A 17,833-nucleotide genomic window follows, 5' to 3' on the forward strand; every position below is an offset into this window, starting at 1 on the left:
CTCCAGATTAGGGTTTCATGCAAGGAAATAGATGGTTATGACAATTCTTGTAAGCAAGCCGGTCATCAATCTTGCCAACCAACCAACTAAATATGTTTCCTATAGATGAAAACCAACTGTAATGTTTTGTGCAAGTTTTTATAGTTTAATTATAATATTCTGGTAAAATTCTCACATACACGAGCGATAATTGACATCGTCAAGTGTTTTGAATTTGTGCTTTTGCATTTTTGTAAGGTACTTAATTTTATTTCCATCCATATATTTGTGCTGACTTTTTGCCGATTTTATGAAAGTCTTACCCATTCTCAAATTTCAGTTTCAGCCTTGCCCTCCCTAAGAGGTTCTTGTTATACATCCATCTCCTAAATTTTCCTATCATGATGATATATCACTGTATTCACACATAAATATATATATTTAATTAATTTTCTAATTTGACGATCTACATAGTTAAAAATATTATAGTATTACGTACACTATTTAGGAGAATACATATAATTAACATGATATAAGATTACTAAAAAAATCATAAAATTAAAATAAGTAAACCATAATTAATTTAATTAAACACAATGAAATATTAAATTAGTCTTTGCTACCTGGTCAACCAACTTAAGTGATGATCAACACTAGTTGACGGTCCAAAATTCGAGTAAATACAAGCTAATTAAATTTATATGCACGAAAATCAGAGTGTTGAGAGTGTTTGTGGTAAGTATAAGAATTTTTACAACAAATGAAATAAAATGAAATGCATATTATATATATATATATATATAAGCCGTTTGGTTATGGTTTTTGTAACGGTGTTTGAAACGCCCGAGATAGCCATTGAAAATAAGTTGTTAGAAAATGTAATGGCTATTTTGTAATGGTTTTTCGAATGACTCTTATAAAAAAAAGTCGTTCGTAATGTGATGGTTCTTGTAACACCGTCTTTTATACACTTTGCAACGATTTTTGCCATTGCCATTGTAACGGCTGATTATTTGACCAAATATTCATTACAAAAATAGGTAATTGTTGCAAAAATCATAGTAAAATAGTAACGGCCTACAAATTATAACGGCTTTTGGCACACACAAAATTTGTAGCAGTTTTTGGCCATTACAAAAAAATCCATTTTCATTATCTTCTCAATGACGTTAGCAAGTCCATTCTGTTACAAAGCCGTTACAAGGGTCGTGTGTATTGAACGAGCCTGTTGACTGTTCCAAAAAAACCATTACAAGTACTTTGTAGTGTCTAAATCATACCTAAAATTAAATCCCTACAACAATATACTTTCACATATAAAATAATTATGGCACAAGAATAAACAAAATGCATATCATATTAAAAATATTATTTTCTACAATAGATCACGGGAGCCAACTTATTGACTTGCCGGTCATCTATTCCCACATACTTACTTATTCAACAATATTCATATATATATGTTTGCACTTATGAAGTTCCTAGAGTAGACATGGTTATGGAATGTGATCACACACATAGAGATATATAACAATTAATCATTTTCATGATTCTTGGTTTTAGGTGTTGTATGTTTCAAAATTATTAAAGAGGGACATCTATATATGATCACATAAAATTATTTAATAATAGACATATTATTGCTTGCAATATTATGTCTATTTGTTAAATTATACATTCATACTTACGAATTTTGTAGATAAAAATGCCAGAAAACTAGCTCAAAATTAAACTACGACTTTTTGATCTAGTTTACTTGCATGTACTTTGCATTTGATTAGTTGACTGACTAAAATGAAAATAAATAGCAGTATGATATAGGGTCTTTCTGTAAAATGATTTTTACTTTAGTCTTTTACATCTTTATCGTGTTGTCTGAACATATTAATAACATCCAACTTTAGTCTAAAAGACAGGGATAAGGAACGACATCAATTTCTTGGCCATAAGCACTTGCACAACTTGCAGTAACTTTTCTTCCAGCGTTGGCTGATGTTAGTTGTATGGATTCCATCCATATTCCACGACACGGTACGGATCTGCTGCAGTTGAGATTAATGGCGATGTCTGTGGTAGATGTGCCGTATATTTCCTTGTAACTTACATTGCTTATTTGAACTCCAGTTACCTTCACCAAAACAGGAAACATTAGTGCATGTTGCCAACTTTATAAAACTATATATCGTCGAGTCCTTATAGTTACCTGCTCTCTGCATGCATCTCTAACGTCACAGTAGTTTTGATCGATGATTATAGGATTCTTGACTGAGTAGAACACCAGATTTTCAAATACAACGTCTCGCACGTATCCTCTTCCGACCTTTTTGCATGTAAATATGAGTTAGTCTAATGGTACATGGTAACTATGAGAAGATGATAGGCTATAAGCAATGAGGTTTTGTACTGTGAATGCTAAAACTAGTGTCTTTAAATTTAAGCCTATGTTTGAATGATGTTGTAGGTCAGAAGCAGAGTGAAGCAGAACATAAACTATGTCTCAATTCATATATATTCTGAGCCATCCAAATTTCTTTAGTCTGCTCAAGTTTCTTGAACTTTTTAGTAGGTTATATATTAGTAATTGCACCAAATACTACAAGAAAATTGGTCAATAGCGATAAAAAATATTTGCGTCGAACTAATTAATAAGTAAAATTTTTATTGTTAATCTACGTTATTTAATACAAAAAATTTACTTACTAATAAATTTAGCAACGAAAATTTATTCACTACAAGAGAGCAGACAGAAATTAGAGACGGAAAAACATCCGTCACTAATTTTCACCATCCAGAGATGGATTCAGAGACGAAAAACGATTGTGTTAGAAATTATAAAATAAATTTAAAAATATTTTAATGTATTGGCATTTTAAGAAAAGATATTTCATTTCCGTCTTTGATGTAAAATTAATTAAATTAGAAATTCCGTCTTAAAATTCCAAATTCTAAGATGAAACCAGAGATCAATTTTAAAATATATATTATTTAATCCCTATTTATTTCCATCACAGAATTGAAAATTCTGACAGATTCAAAGACGGGTTTAATATTTTTTTATTAATTTTTTTAAATGTATATTAGAGATGCTAATAAAATATTTATTAAATAAATAAAATAATTGTTCTCTCTCAAAGAAGATCGTATTTCTCTTATTTCCATTCAAGCCCTAACTTATCTTATTTTAACTCAAAGAAGATGATTACGCCATTGCTTGCTTTGGCGACGAAGGTCATTGCTTTGAGTCTCACTCCATTGCTTGCTCAGACGACAAAGGTCGTCGCTTCGTCTCTCCTTGCAGTGTTAGAGGTCATAGCCGTGAAAGTAGATTGAGTAGGTCATATCCCTATCTTGCTTGGACGCTCACGCCGATTGCAATATTTGGACTCTTACGAATCTATATGAAACACCTTGTATGACATCTTCTTGGCCTGCTTACAGGCAAAATTTTCAGCTTATTGTGACTAAGTCATTACACTCTCGATGTCCTAGCCGATTCTGATGAGTTGAGCTTAATAGTGATTATCCTAGAATTTAAGTTAAGAGTGCAAGTTCTTGGACTATGGTTTGTCAAGCATTTCAATACTTGTATTTGGTATAGTACTTGTAAATATGAAGACTTGTATTTATTCTTGGTAGACAATGATAGTGCTTTCCACACTTCATTCTAAGTATATTGGTTTCTTTATTTTTTTATGGTTTTCTGGAAATAGATTTTGCTTGATGCATTTATTATTAGTCGTGGTATCTCATTTTGTTCCAGCTTTAATTTATTTTAAGTTAGGGATTTAATTGAAAATGAGTTTTGACTTCAGCAACAAAATTAGAGATGGATTCAAAGACGAATCAGCCACGGGATCAGAGATGAAATAAAGAAGAATAGAAGCATTGATACTGTAAACGATGGATTTTCATACGGATGTAAGACATACTTACTACGTATTTGGTTAAGGTTGTTGGTACTAAGACAAATTTTAAAACGGATTATGTTCCGTTTCAAGTCAAGTGACAGATTCAGCAATGGAATCAGCCATGTGACCTTCAGCAACAGGTTTTCTAATGGAATTTTCCGTCTCTAATCTTATCAGCGATAGAAATATAGGTTTCAGAGACAGAAAATCCGTCTCTGAAACCCTATTTTCTTGTAGTGATTGCTATCAAATTTAACAATAAATTGTTTAAAATACATATTAAATAATATAGATTAACAACGAAAGTTTTACTTGTTAATTAGCTCGACGCTGATTTTAACATTAGATATTTTTATTACTATTTGAGATATTTTCTGTAATGAAATTCTGGCAAAATAGAGTCAAATAGTAAGGTATTAACGGAGACGAACAATTCATAGTCTTAGAAAATGAACCCAAATGACAAAACTATACGTATTTTTATAGGGTTTAATGCAATTCACCTCATGTAATTTAACAAATGAGCAAATTGCCCCCTATAAAAAAAATCACAATTTACCTTCCTATATTTTCTAAAATAAAACAATTTACCTAACCTAAACAGGGAGGTGGATTGCTTCATTTAAAAAAAAAAAACACAAAAAGAACAATTATATCATTTTAAAAAACGCACATAGGGGTAACATATTATTTTTCACAAGAATTTCAATGTGAATATTTTGAATAACACGGGGAGATAATTTGCAAATTTATCGGGATTTAGGGTGGAAAACAAGAATAAGTAATTAAGGGTGTGATGGATGGCATATACCTGCCATGTTTTGATCCGAGCTCCATTTGTGGTTCGATTGAAGAAGGCATTGGTCACGTGTATCTTCTCTACGTTTACATAGTTTCTCGATTTTCCTAAGCTTCCGATGCTATAATTTACACACAATTAAGAAAAAAGGCAGTATCAAGTTATAGAATATGCCATTAATAATGCATTGGATTTTAATTAAGCAAGCACCTGATACCATGCCCAGGTCCACATTCAACATTTGCTATTTGGATGTTAGAATTGTGATCACCAATCGAAATACAATCATCACCTGAAATCATACATTCATTACCAAATCATTTGATTAGTAAATTATAATTTATCATATCAACTATACTCGTTTTCAATCAATTTTTCTGTCGGAAAAACATCACATATTAATATATGGGTACAAATATCACATATGCAGTATACGTGATATTTTTTCCAACAAAAAAATCAACCAGAAAACGGCTAAATATGAGAAACTGCAGATTCCGCAAAATTAAGACAACGAGTTGGATATAAAGTATAAAAACGAACATAATTCCGAGCGACGTAATTGAAAGATAGAGAAATAGTAGTATTCACCACTGCGTATCCTGGAATTGGTGATGACCAGTTGTTGAGATGAGTGTATGTGAATTCCATCGGTGTTGGGGCTATTTTGGGGGGAGTCGATCAACACATTGTTTATATTAAAACTGTTGCAGCCTGTGACCAGTATATGTGTTTGGCTGCTATTTACGAAATTCAAATTGCTAACGCTGCTCCCATTGCATGAGATGAACTTCAACGCCTGTCTCCTCAATTATTATGTATACATACAAATTAAACACATATCATATACGAATGTAAATTGCTAAAAAAATTTCAGATGGGGTAATTTGCTCGTTTGCAATATCACAGGGAGTTGCTTGCATTTTTTTTCATATATATTATATATCAAATTTAGTGCAATGTATCTTCCTGTGATTTTGCAAATAAGCAAACTACCCTCTATAAAAATTCTGTAATATACAAGAATGTAAATTGCTTTATTTTAAAAAAAAATACAGAAAAGTAAATTGTTGTATTTTAAAAAATATTGGGAGGTAAATTATTATTATTATTATTTTATAAGGAGGTAATTTACTCATTTACAATATTAATGGAGGATGGATAATTTACTCTGTATTAGTAAAGTTAATGAGAGTTTTCATTTGTAACATAATTGAGTAAGAATTTTAGAGTTTTTAATATATATATATATATATTATGTTATAGAAAAGTATACTTAGGCTCTATTTTCAAACATAAAATTCAAATTATAGCAAAACGAAACAAAAAAAGGAGTACTTACAGTGGGAGCCAATTTGGTGCAGTTTATCTGAAAGTTGTCAAAATAAATAAATAAAAATGATGTTGCATACTCAAAGTTCACAAGTAATATACATACTACTTCACAAATAATTCAAAATGAAATAAAAAAGATTAAAGGCTATTTATCTCTCCATAATATATGAAATGAATAAAAAAAAAATTTGTAAAAAAAGAATTAGCAAATTACCCTGTGTTTTGAAAGTGAAGTAAATTACCCTTCTATCGATGGTTAGATAGGGGATAATTTGCTTCATTTTTCAAAATACAGGAGATAATTTGCTGTTTTTTTTTACAAAGATTTTTTTTGCACAGTTCTCATATTACAAGAGGTAAATTGTATTTTTCCAAAATAAAAAATCTTATATAGAGATGAACGCTCAAGATGTATCTATACAATTAGATATATAAACAAAAATACTTTTATCGTACCAATTTTTTAATACTCAAATTTACCCTATAATTCATTTCTTCCCTTAAAAAAATTTGATCGACACTGTAATTTCAATATTTTTTAATAATATTACAATTATAATTTTTTTTCCTCACCCACTGCTCCACATTTCTTTCTTACCTTAATTCTCTATGTTTTTTATCCTTTTAAATTTTTAATAAACCCATAATTATAAATGATTTTTTCTCTCCCGCCTCACTTCACGTTCTTTCTTCTCACGAACTTTTTTCTTTCACATCCCCTAATGACACCATGATTACTTTTTTTCTTTTCATAAATTTATTTTTTCTCTTCATCTCACACCATAATTTTTTCACAAATTTATGAGAAACTGCGGGTCGCGACGACTAGTATGTGTAAATGTGTTTGTACATATATACGTGCATACCCATATTATATACACAAAATGTATGTATCGTATGTATGTATATAAGAAGCCCTTACCAGTTGTGGATGGTATCTACATGATTGATCCCACCAAGCCTTTCCCTGACCATCAATGGACCCAAATCCATCAACATTCAACCCACTCACATCCTTAAATCCTAGCCATTGACTTGCATCCTTCCCATCCCACAAGCTAGGTGATTTCGGGGCCATAAGTCTCCCTGAAATCTACATATCAAATTCCACATTTTCAGGCTCAAAACAGTCCAATATTGGACAGTTACACATATAAATAAACAAAAAAATGCAAGCAACTTTCTCTGATATTGTAAATGAGTAAATTATTCTCTCATAAAAAAAATAACAATTTTACTCCCTATATTTTTTAAAATACAGCAATATATTTCTATATTTTTTAAAATGAAGCAATTTCTCAATACCTCGAAGTTAATTGTTGAGGCATCACATGGGCCATGGAAGATGACAGGGTTCACCAAAAACGTCTTCTCTGGTGGAACAATCACTTTGGGATATTGGGTTGGGGCGCTACAAGCAGCATTCCATGCCTCTACAAATGCCTAGTTAAAATAGGTTAACACGTACTTATTAGACGTTTTGCTGAAAACTCATCGCAAACTCACAATATCACAAATCATAATTATTTAATTAATATAAGGGTTAATTACATTTAGATCCCTTTTAAAAATACGAACTTTTTTAAAAAAAAAATTGAAATTACACTTGCACCCCTTCCAAAAATTCTCTATTTACACCTGACCCCGTTCGTTAGAATTAATACGAAAAATGCTGATGTGCGCAAAAAGAGACTATGATTTCCCAGTTCTGCCTTCATTTGATATTTTTATGTATAGTTTATACTTAAAAAGGAATAAGTGTAATATATATATACACATGAAATGAGGTTAACTTATTTATACTTTTTTCTTTATAAGTACAAACTTATTATAGGGGAATGATAAATGAAGGTTAAAGTTGGAAATCTATGTAACTTTTTTTTATGACATCAGCATTTTTCGTTCAGATCCTAATGAAAGTGGGTTAAATGTAAACAGTGAATTTTCAAAAGGATTGTAAGTGTAAATTTAAAATTTTTTTGGGAAAAACTGTAAATTCATCTTTTCAAAGAGGATTTAATTGTAATTAACCCTTAATAAGTATTTAATGATGAAAAAGCACAAATAGTTGGTGTGTATACTCTTGAATCATCTGTATAACCATCACTTGTGGCTCCATAATCCATAACGTTGAAATGGTCTTCAATTGTGCATAGGTTTGAGTGAGTTAAGTGTAAAGAAGCCAAACCGTAAAGGAATAAGAGTACGCCAAACGTATCCTAAAAAATATGAAAACTGTAGAAAATTAATTTTAATGAAATAAATTTGATTTAAGTAGTAAATACTGGAAAGACTGATAATTAAAAACTTCCACCCTCACCATGAAATTTCGAAGGTATATATGTATGTGCTAAGGAGCAAGCCTGCCAAAAAACACACTGCAGGTATAAATTATGCAAAACTAATTGGGCTTAATGCAATTTATTCTTGTAATATTGCAAATAAATAAATTATTCTTTATAAAAATTAATTAAAATAAAATAATTTACCCCTGTACTTAAGATTTAGGCACTTACTCGTCTCTTGTAGTTATTTATCTACTTATTACACTACCCATAAGTTTTTCAATTATTCTTTGGGGTCAATTATAATGGACACCCTTAAAGTTTTCCATAATTATAAATACCTCCCTTAAATTATAAATACCCTTACAATGGACTACACAAGGGGGTATTTGTTAGAATATTTACAATTTTAGAGGGATATTTGCAATTTTTCAAAAAAAGAAGAAACATCTGTAGATTTTAATTTACATATATATAGTGGGTATATATGAATATTTTAATGTACAACTAACACACACGTACAAAGACATATAACCACACACTTAGAGATACACACAGACGACCAATGGCGAGGCCAGAAAATATGCTTAGCTCTATCAAAATTTAATTTAATTAAATATAAGTGTTAGATTTAATAAAAGTTTTAAGTTAGCAGAGTTTGCATTACAGATTAAATGCAAGATATATGATATAAAGTGTCTGCTTGATCCTGTGATTGAACATGTCAAACCTATGTTTCCAGTATAAATATAATTTCTTGTATCGATTGGCCTCTTTTTCAATAATTACAGTTGGGATTAAATTCAATAATTACAACATGTGAGAGCCTGCTCTAACATATTTATCCTCTTAACCTAAGACAACGTACCACAATAAAATTTAAATAAAATCAATAAAAGTAATAGTTGAGAAATCCACCTAGTTGATACTTGTTGTACTGTGCTTATGTACCCCTTTACTTAATGAAGTTTACATTTACCGTAAAAAAAGTAATAGTATAAGAAACACCATCATAAAAACTTGTTTCACAACAATCTATTAGGCAAACTATGCCAAAAATTTCTTTTATGAAGCAAGTTATAAAATTTTGGGGTAAATTATAAAGACCTCTTTTGAAATTCGATATAATTATGAATATTCTTTTATTGTTTGAAAAATTATTAATACTTTTTTTATTTTAGTGGTCGTTTAATAATTAGTCAAATCCGTTAGATTTTCAGTCATTTTTATGATGAACTGACCAATAAGCCCTTATAGATTAAAAATTATAATTTTATTTATTTTTTAAAATTTTTATTTTATATGGACTAAATGGAATTTTTTTTTGTATGGACTATATTATTTAATAATAAATTATTATAGTTAAATAAAAAAATTATTCACTTAATTTATAAAATATTTAAATTTTTTTTAAAAATAAACAATATTTATAGTTCTTTGTCCACGAGGACATTTTGATCATTTCACCATAAAAAATAGGTGAAAACTAATGGATTGAACTAATTGTTAGACGGCTACTTATAAGAATTATTTTTTGCTTTTATTTTAGATATGTTTAAGGATTAAAATGCAATTGATTAGTTACTTTTAGGAATAAAGTGCTATTTCGGGTAAAGGACAAAATAAATCTTCTGTGAAACTCGGAAATAGGCATCGAGAATATTATGCAAATAGTTAACTGAAATGAGGGGTAATATGCTATATTTTTAATTTATATAGGGCTTACTGCAAAAACGCAAATTTAAAGGAGTGAAGTGCTATTTTCCCCCAAAAGAAGTACTGGCTGTAATGAACTATGTTTCTGTAGGCAACTATGCCCAACCCAGCGCCTATGTGAGCTCAGTTTCCTTCGCTCTTCCTGTAAACGAAGAAAGGGACTGAAAGATCACTCTTCTGCAAGATCCACTTCACAGTTTCTACCCTCTTCACCTCTCCTCCAATTTTCCATGGCAAATGCCTGGAAAAGAAACCAACCCAGTAAAATCTTGAACCCAAAAAACCTCCTCCTCTTCGTCTCCACCTCCCTCATCCTCCTCACCTTCCTCTATTTCTCCAACCAAACCCCCAAAGATCCCAAATTACCCCAGAACAAAATCCTCAAAGAATCAGTTCTTCATAGACCCATTAGGCCATTTGATTGCTATGATGCCCCGCAAGCCCACCCCGTGTTCGCCAACACTGTTGAGGGTCTCAAGTTCCCTTTCCTCTATTCGCTCTCAGACTTTGGGAATTTACCGGACAAGCCCCACAAAAACATTGTCAGGACTCTTAAAGGGAAGCCCTTTAGAAGGCCTGATATATCTGCCACGGTGCAGGAATTGTTGGAGAAGATGAGAAGGGAGAATAGAAATGGGATTTTCGTGGATGTTGGGGCGAATGTGGGAATGGCTAGCTTTGCTGCTGCTGTAATGGGGTTCAAGGTGTTGGCCTTTGAGCCTGTTTTTGAGAATTTGCAGCGGATCTGTGATGGGATTTATTTCAATAGAGTTGGGGAGTTGGTGGAGCTGTTTGAGGCTGCAGCCTCTGATCACTCCGGCAACATCACCTTCCATAAGGTATTTATGCTTTCTTCGGTTTCTAAATCTGTTTCTTGGCAGTTTTCTTCCTTGTGTTAACATCTTCAGAATTTCTGCGTTTTTCTTTGCTGTGGTATGAATTATGTTTGAATTTGAAGTGAACTAGTGTCAGTGGGATTGATGGGATATACCCGATTAGCATTCTGCTTGTATTTATTGTATACCGATCCTTGAACTAGTGCGAAATGCTGAGAAGTAAAATTCTGCACCACCAAGCTATAGAAGGTTAACTTTAATGTTTTGATTTCTCAAACTTTTGAGGCTTTAGCTTTTTAGGTTGTGAGGTTCAAGGGCTCTTAGACAACAATGTTATCTAATCAATTTCACAGTAATGTGGAAAAGGTCAGATGATATGTGAACTTGTATGATAAGATCTTTACTGTATGTTTAATCCTCCATCACGTTGATTCCCTTTCCTCCCTTCTATATGCTCTTTGAATTAGGCTTGTGATATGTGATAAGTTTGCCTAGACACCGGCTCTTACCCTGTGACACAAACTTTGGTAGTCTAGTTCTGATATCTTTCAAAAGTATCTGAACAATTTGGTGAGGAAATGCTGAAAGTGCAGATGATATCTTGTATTTTGGTTTTTAGTCACTTCTAAACAGACAGACCAGCTCCATGTGCTTAGGTCTATTAATCAACGTCTTAGATTGGTCGGAATTATATGCTATGGCAAAAGCCATTCTAGTTATTGGTTATGCTTTACTGCTAAAATTCATACCTATATACTAAGAATCTCTATGTATAGGCTATATGTGAATTTAGGTGTTGTGATCCTCTATCTATTTGTCCCACCACCCCACTTGTCCTTTAACTAATACAATGCCCTATCAGTTACTAGTAAAAGTAGATATGGCAATCCTTCTTCAACTATTGTCCAATTGGCTGCTTAAGTTCGAAAGACCTATGAATTAAGCTTTTTTTTTATACTTGTTTATCTGTTTCTGTCCATGGATGTTTTACTACTCTGATAGTCACGTTTTTGTTTACATGTAAACTATCAGTTGGTTGGTCGGCTTGACAATAGTGCAGTCTCAGCCACTGGTGCCAAGATGGCTTTTAAGTCCAATGAAGAGATTGCACTTCAAGTCAAGTCTATTCCTCTGGATGATGTAATCCAAGAGTCTGAGCCTGTGCTTCTGCTCAAAATAGATGTTCAGGGTTGGGAGCATCATGTTCTAAAGGGTGCATCAAAATTGTTGTCAAGGAAGAAGAATGAAGCACCATACCTAATATATGAAGAAGATGAGCGTCTGCTACAGGCGAGCAACAGCAGTGCCAGAGAGATAAGAGAGTTTCTTCGCAGTAAGGGTTACCACCAATGCACACAGGTTGGAACAGATGCACACTGCACGAAAACAGATTGACAACATGATTTTTCTAAAAACATTTGCCACAAAAACTGACTGAAAATCAACAAGCGGAATCCCATTGTTTGTAATCTATGAGTTGGTGATAACCAATCAATCAAGCCAGACTGAGGACCTTGCGATGCCCTTGTCCTAATGGCTCCTGAAGTGCTATTGAAGATCTGGAATATATTCGTAATGGACTCTAGGTCTAAGAAACTTGCAAAAGGCACTCTTCTTTTCTTGCTTGTAATCTGATTCTGATCATAAAGGTCCCAGCCTAAGCCCCTAAAGTTTTCTTTTCTTTTCTCTTTGTTCTTGAGTTTGATTTTCCTGATCTGTCTCTGCTTAGCATTGTAGGGGTCATAATTCTTTATAGTGCCTTGACTTTATCTTCAGAATCATCTTACTCATCCACCATTTGTGGAGGTACTAAAACTTTCATGATGTCAATCTTTATTTATTATCTTGGAACATATTTCATTGTGGCTTTATTGCATGAAGATAACTATGGCAGGACTATGCAAAAGTCCCTGTATCAACATCAAGGTCAACACATAATTCTTGGTCTGTGGATCAGTTTGCTGTTAAATGCGAGGATAAGTTACATCGACAGCCCTTGAAGTAGGTCTAATTACACAAATGCATCATAATCTTTGTCAAATTTGAAGTACACCCCAGAAGTTGTAGTTATAATTACAAATTACTCCTAGGAGGAATAACTTACAAAGACACCCTTTGTGTTAAATTATATTGACTCCCGGCAATAATGTATTTGTAATTTTGCAAAGAGTGTGAATGGAATGTTGCTGTGATGATGCTTGGCTTTCTTGCTGTGTTATCAGTCTGCTATCGTACGTTTTAAGCTTTCATTGGTAAAGGAAATCAATTGCTTTTATATTGACAAATTCTAGCTTTCTGTAGTTACTTGTTGGAGGGTTGACAGTTAAAGTTTTGGTTTTTACTTTGTGAAAATTTGATTACGAGAGCTGAAACTTTACTTTAAGGTCTGCATGGTTAGATTGCTTGACCCGACTTCAGTTGCAATAAATAAATACAAAAGAATAGGGTATTAGTGACGGACATCAATCCGTTACTGTTGTCACATGTCATAGACGAATTCCGTGTTGGAAAATAGTTTCGGAATAAAATTATTAAAAAAGAATTAGAAAATAGAGAGGTGGAGTTTTTGGAAGGATTGACATTTTTATTGGTAATTAAAAAGAATAAAATTAAAGAAAAAGATCCTCTCTATTTTGCTTTTGAAAATGCAAGTTGAAATATAGAATTTTGAGATTCGCGACGGATGTAAATACGAATGCAAATCTAATTATTTGTCTTCAAATCCATCGTTAATTGGTTTTTTTTATTTTGATTTTGGAATTGGATAGAAAGCTTTAATTATAAGATGGACTTTTCCACCTTAAAATAAAAAATTATGAGATGGAAAGAGAATTGAATTTTAAGAATATATTCTTTTACTAATTTAATTTTGTTTTGCTCTCTAATAATTAAAAAATAGGGTTAATTAATTACATCTATATTCCATTTGAAAAAAATAAAATTACAATTTCTCTCAGAAATTACTCTTACATTCATTTGAAAATATTCAATTAATTATAAAGCACCCCTACCATTAGATTTTGATAAAACAAGGTCCAGATGTTTGCTAAAGAATACGTAAATCTTCTGTTGTTTGATTCCGTACAAAGGTGATAAACTAGGGAAGCAAAAACTGTTCTAGGTGCCGCATTAATAAGATTTACCCTTCCAGGGACGACAAGCCTGTTGGATACTAGTTTCTGGTTGAAACAACGCATATGCTTCACTAGAACTGAAGTAGCTATAACTCCCCTTCCATCTGATCCTGTCCGATCCTCCATAAACAGGGTGCAACTCAGCAATGATCTCTGCCAACTGCACCCCTATTATAGCACCACTTCCAACCTTGTATTAGGGGGGTAGTCTTGCAGAATGCTATGGATCAGCCCAAAGAAATATCTGTTGACCATCCTCATCTATACTCTGTCAGTTGCTACAAATAAGGTCTAAGTTTCAGCAGCCCTTTCCAGCACCAAGATCTAGTTGTGGAGGAAACCGTCCAAAGAGACTTTCCCCTCTAATGTGTATAAAAATAGGTTGGTCCAAAGAAGCTCAATTAGCCTAAAAAAAAGAAAGAAACGGAAGGCCCATGGTACCCCCGAAAATCAGGAGGAGACCCCAGTTATGAGAGGCCCACGATACCTAAAAGGCGTCCCGTCCCCTAAAGACCAAATTGGCAAAGGGAGGACCAATAGACCCGTAAGGACATGTGATACCCTTAGAGAGAAGGACTCCTTAACATACTCCAACAAATCCCCTCGAGTATGGGAGGTATCCCCCAGCTACCCCTCAAATCCGGAGGGGGTCAGCCAACACCAAATCTGAGGGAAGATCAACCTTATCCAATAACTATGAAGCCATAATCCCCCCAAATCTGTGACCTCTACCAACAACCTTTTTGTTGCCTATAAATAAGGGTCTCCTCCAACGGGAGAAAGAGATGCAAGACCAGAAGGAGAATTGACCTTCATACATTCATCCACACATGATCAGATCCTCACAGTTATATTCACAAGACTAGAAGGATCTCCTCGAGAAGGATACGACTAGAGGGACATACCTGTTCACTTTTTTGCTACCATATTAGTCTAAAGGAGCCTTGTAAATCATACTTAGAGCTTTGATCCTGTATCAAGCAATAACACTCCCTCTTCCTTATTTCACGGTTTTTACCTTCTAGCACTTGTTTTATCACTTCACACTTCAAGTAGGTTGAGCACCTCACATCATTTATCTAATACGTGCATTTTTAACATGAATCACCCTTAAGCTACAGAGAATTGTCCATTGCACCCATAAGGATTCGTCATTTTGAGAAACAATATCCCAAAGATACCTCAAAATTAAGACTAGGTTTACAACTTCCATTCTCTACAACCCCATATCCCTTTTTTCCTTGGAAGGCAAATATGTGCCCAAGAAACCTTTGATAGCTTTTTGCGCCATTCCATTCCATATGAATGATCGTGGTGATAGATTCGTAGATCACATTGCAGTATGCAATAGGTCAAAAATCAGTCACAGAGATAAGGAGTTGCACTTTGGGGATGATGGCCAAAATAGTAGCATTAAGTTGTTTGAGAAGTTTTCTCTTAGAAAATAATTCCTTATTAGTAAAGATTACCTCAGCACCAATAATAGGCCATGCTGCTTTAAAGAAGGCAGAGGTGTATCCATTTGGCCCAAGAGCTCTATCTCCATCGATGTTAAAAATTGTTTCTTTGATTTTAGCATCAATGACAGGATCCACCAAAAATTTTCCTGAGATATCATGTGCCTTACCTAAGGCTCCTAGTGGTCTAAAATAATGTTAGGGTAGATGACCAAAAAGCCAATTAGTTTGGCCTAGATGTAATTGTTTTGACAATGCTCAATATTATGTAATATTATTCAGTAAATAAAATAAGTGTTCACTATTGGTCTTATCATTGTTGTGCTCATTCTATATGTTCATATTTGCTTAAACATCACAACAAAACCCATAGACTATTTAGACAACCATGCAGTTGGACCGCACATTGGATGGTGGTTATGTAATCAACTGCTAAGGGGTTGGGTTTAAAACGTTCCAAGTCGAGAACTCGAGATTGAGTATTGAGTGTGCTAAGGAGACTTGCACTAAAAGTTGCATTTATTTGATGAGTGCCACATTTTATTGCCGACATACGTGGGACGTCTATGCAATTTTAGTAGGTTGATTGACTAGGTGTCGAATCGACTGAACTGACTCATGGGGATCATCATATAGAAGTCTTGGAAGCTTGGTCAGTATGACTTGAATCTCCTGCTCCGATAGTATGAGAGCAGTCCTTAGACTTGAGGGACTACGACAGTCACGTCCCTACGATGACTGTATCTTGAATCTGACAAGAGGTGGTTGTATCACAAACATGATCATTATATGCCTTGTCTAATACAGTCGGAGTATATAGCGAGGACGGTGAGTTTCAAGAAGAGGATCCGTCCCCTGCCAGTGTATGATAGAGGTATCTCCTATGCACTCGGAGAGACGTTCACGCCTTATGAACCTGTGGCCACAATAGTTGATCAAATAGGAAAATGAGGTTCCTATGTCGAGTAACTTAGCATAAACCAGTCTCAAGTATTAAAGCGTAGATGCCTAATCTAAGATGGAAACCGAGACCAAATTCCAGGCCTTAGATTAAGGTAGGGAGACAGTAGACTGAAGGACCATACCCATCTGGAATATGGAGCCTAAATATTCACACATATATTTACATAGTCTTTAATGCCATGGACCATTGCTAGACGACCACCCATGGAAACGGGCTTACTTAATCAATGGTTGATCAAGGATGATTTATTAAATTGGATTTAATTAATCATTTGTATTGGACACTAGCCCAAGTCTAGCTGAAGGTAAACCTAAAGAGTCACGTACAAATTACCAAGGAAGAACAAGAAATTAATTCTGTAAAGTATAAGTAATTGGATTACTTACACGTGGGGTGATCCATTAGATAGATAGCCCAAGATTAAATTAATTTAATTGATTTTGTCTTAATTAATTAAAAAATTGAATTTATTAATTAAGAGACATTTGAGGCTTGTACATTTAATTGGATTAAATAACACTAGGCTCAATTTAGTTGGATTTTATTAATTCAACGAGCCTTGAATTTATTTTATATAATCGGTCCATTAATTGAGGCCCACTAGCCAATTGATGGAAGGAGAGTTAACAAAAAATTACACTTTTGAAAAGTGCAAATTTGGCCATAAGTAGAACCCTCTCTATATGGCATGATTGGATCATTGCCATATAGATGGAGGGGTTACTTTGTGGATAAGTGGAATATATCTAGACACATTTTCACTTATCTATAACTCTCTTTGTACCGGTGAAGTGTGGATAAATTTTGGAGGATTCCTACGTTCAGATCTTGAGTGAACGAGTAGCCGATTGAAATTCAAATCGAAAGAGGTAATCTCATTTCTATCTTTGAGCAGGCAATTGTTTTCATTCTCGAGATCCATGTACTCTATTAATTGACGTAGAAAATTCCTTCCAACTACCTACTAAAATTGCATAGACGACTTACGTCTGTCACCAATAAAATACGACATTCACCTAGTTAAAAGTAGAGTTAACCTAGTCCCCCTTCTTCCTAGAGGCTTCTTCCTCCTCCACAACTATACCATCGGCGACTAGGTTACCAGGAGAGCGAGACGAAGGCGAGTTTGAGAGGACATGACTTCTTTCCACCCCTATGCTACTCTCCAAATACGAAGATCTCCCAACCCAAATTTAAGAGCCAATGGACATTTTAAATTATAAAAAATTTATATGTAATTATACAAACCCGAAACCAATGACCCAATGGCTAATGGTTGGTATAAAAGCATTGGCTTAAATTGACCTTTTGACTAAGTACTGTTAAAAGACACAAGTCAAAATACATATAGTTCTATAATTTTAAATTATTAAAATTCTTAATTTTATTTACATAATTAAAAGTTTTAACGTCGATAGAA

The 17,833-nt window shown here is 33.4% G+C and overlaps 2 protein-coding genes across 2 annotated transcripts; one reads left to right on the forward strand and one right to left on the reverse strand.

Moving 5' to 3' along the window:
* LOC105173504 (probable polygalacturonase At1g80170) lies at positions 1,806-8,370 on the reverse strand. Its single transcript, XM_011095263.1, has 10 exons — positions 8,342-8,370; positions 8,103-8,240; positions 7,327-7,464; positions 6,944-7,114; positions 6,029-6,055; positions 5,278-5,485; positions 4,897-4,978; positions 4,699-4,807; positions 2,183-2,299; positions 1,806-2,107 (listed from the first exon to the last, which is right to left on the reverse strand). The coding sequence occupies exons 1-10, from the start codon at positions 8,342-8,344 to the stop codon at positions 1,880-1,882; spliced, it is 1,221 nt and encodes a 406-aa protein (XP_011093565.1). The 5' UTR covers positions 8,345-8,370; the 3' UTR covers positions 1,806-1,879.
* LOC105173505 lies at positions 10,097-12,730 on the forward strand. Its single transcript, XM_011095265.2, has 2 exons — positions 10,097-10,861; positions 11,891-12,730. Exons 1-2 carry the CDS (start codon positions 10,253-10,255, stop codon positions 12,251-12,253), a joined length of 972 nt encoding a protein of 323 aa, XP_011093567.1. The 5' UTR covers positions 10,097-10,252; the 3' UTR covers positions 12,254-12,730.

This window comes from Sesamum indicum, linkage group LG11, assembly GCF_000512975.1.
Source record: "Sesamum indicum cultivar Zhongzhi No. 13 linkage group LG11, S_indicum_v1.0, whole genome shotgun sequence".
Taxonomy (NCBI): domain Eukaryota; kingdom Viridiplantae; phylum Streptophyta; class Magnoliopsida; order Lamiales; family Pedaliaceae; genus Sesamum; species Sesamum indicum.

Coding starts and splice junctions, on each gene's coding strand:
- LOC105173505 (XM_011095265.2), top strand. CDS start 10,253: ATGGCAAATGCCTGGAAAAGAAACCAACCCAGTAAAATCTTGAACCCA. Junction 10,862..11,890: donor GCAACATCACCTTCCATAAG/GTATTTATGCTT, acceptor GTAAACTATCAG/TTGGTTGGTCGGCTTGACAA.
- LOC105173504 (XM_011095263.1), bottom strand. Junction 6,056..6,943: donor GTAGATACCATCCACAACTG/GTAAGGGCTTCT, acceptor GACAACTTTCAG/ATAAACTGCACCAAATTGGC. Junction 4,808..4,896: donor GGACCTGGGCATGGTATCAG/GTGCTTGCTTAA, acceptor TGTAAATTATAG/CATCGGAAGCTTAGGAAAAT.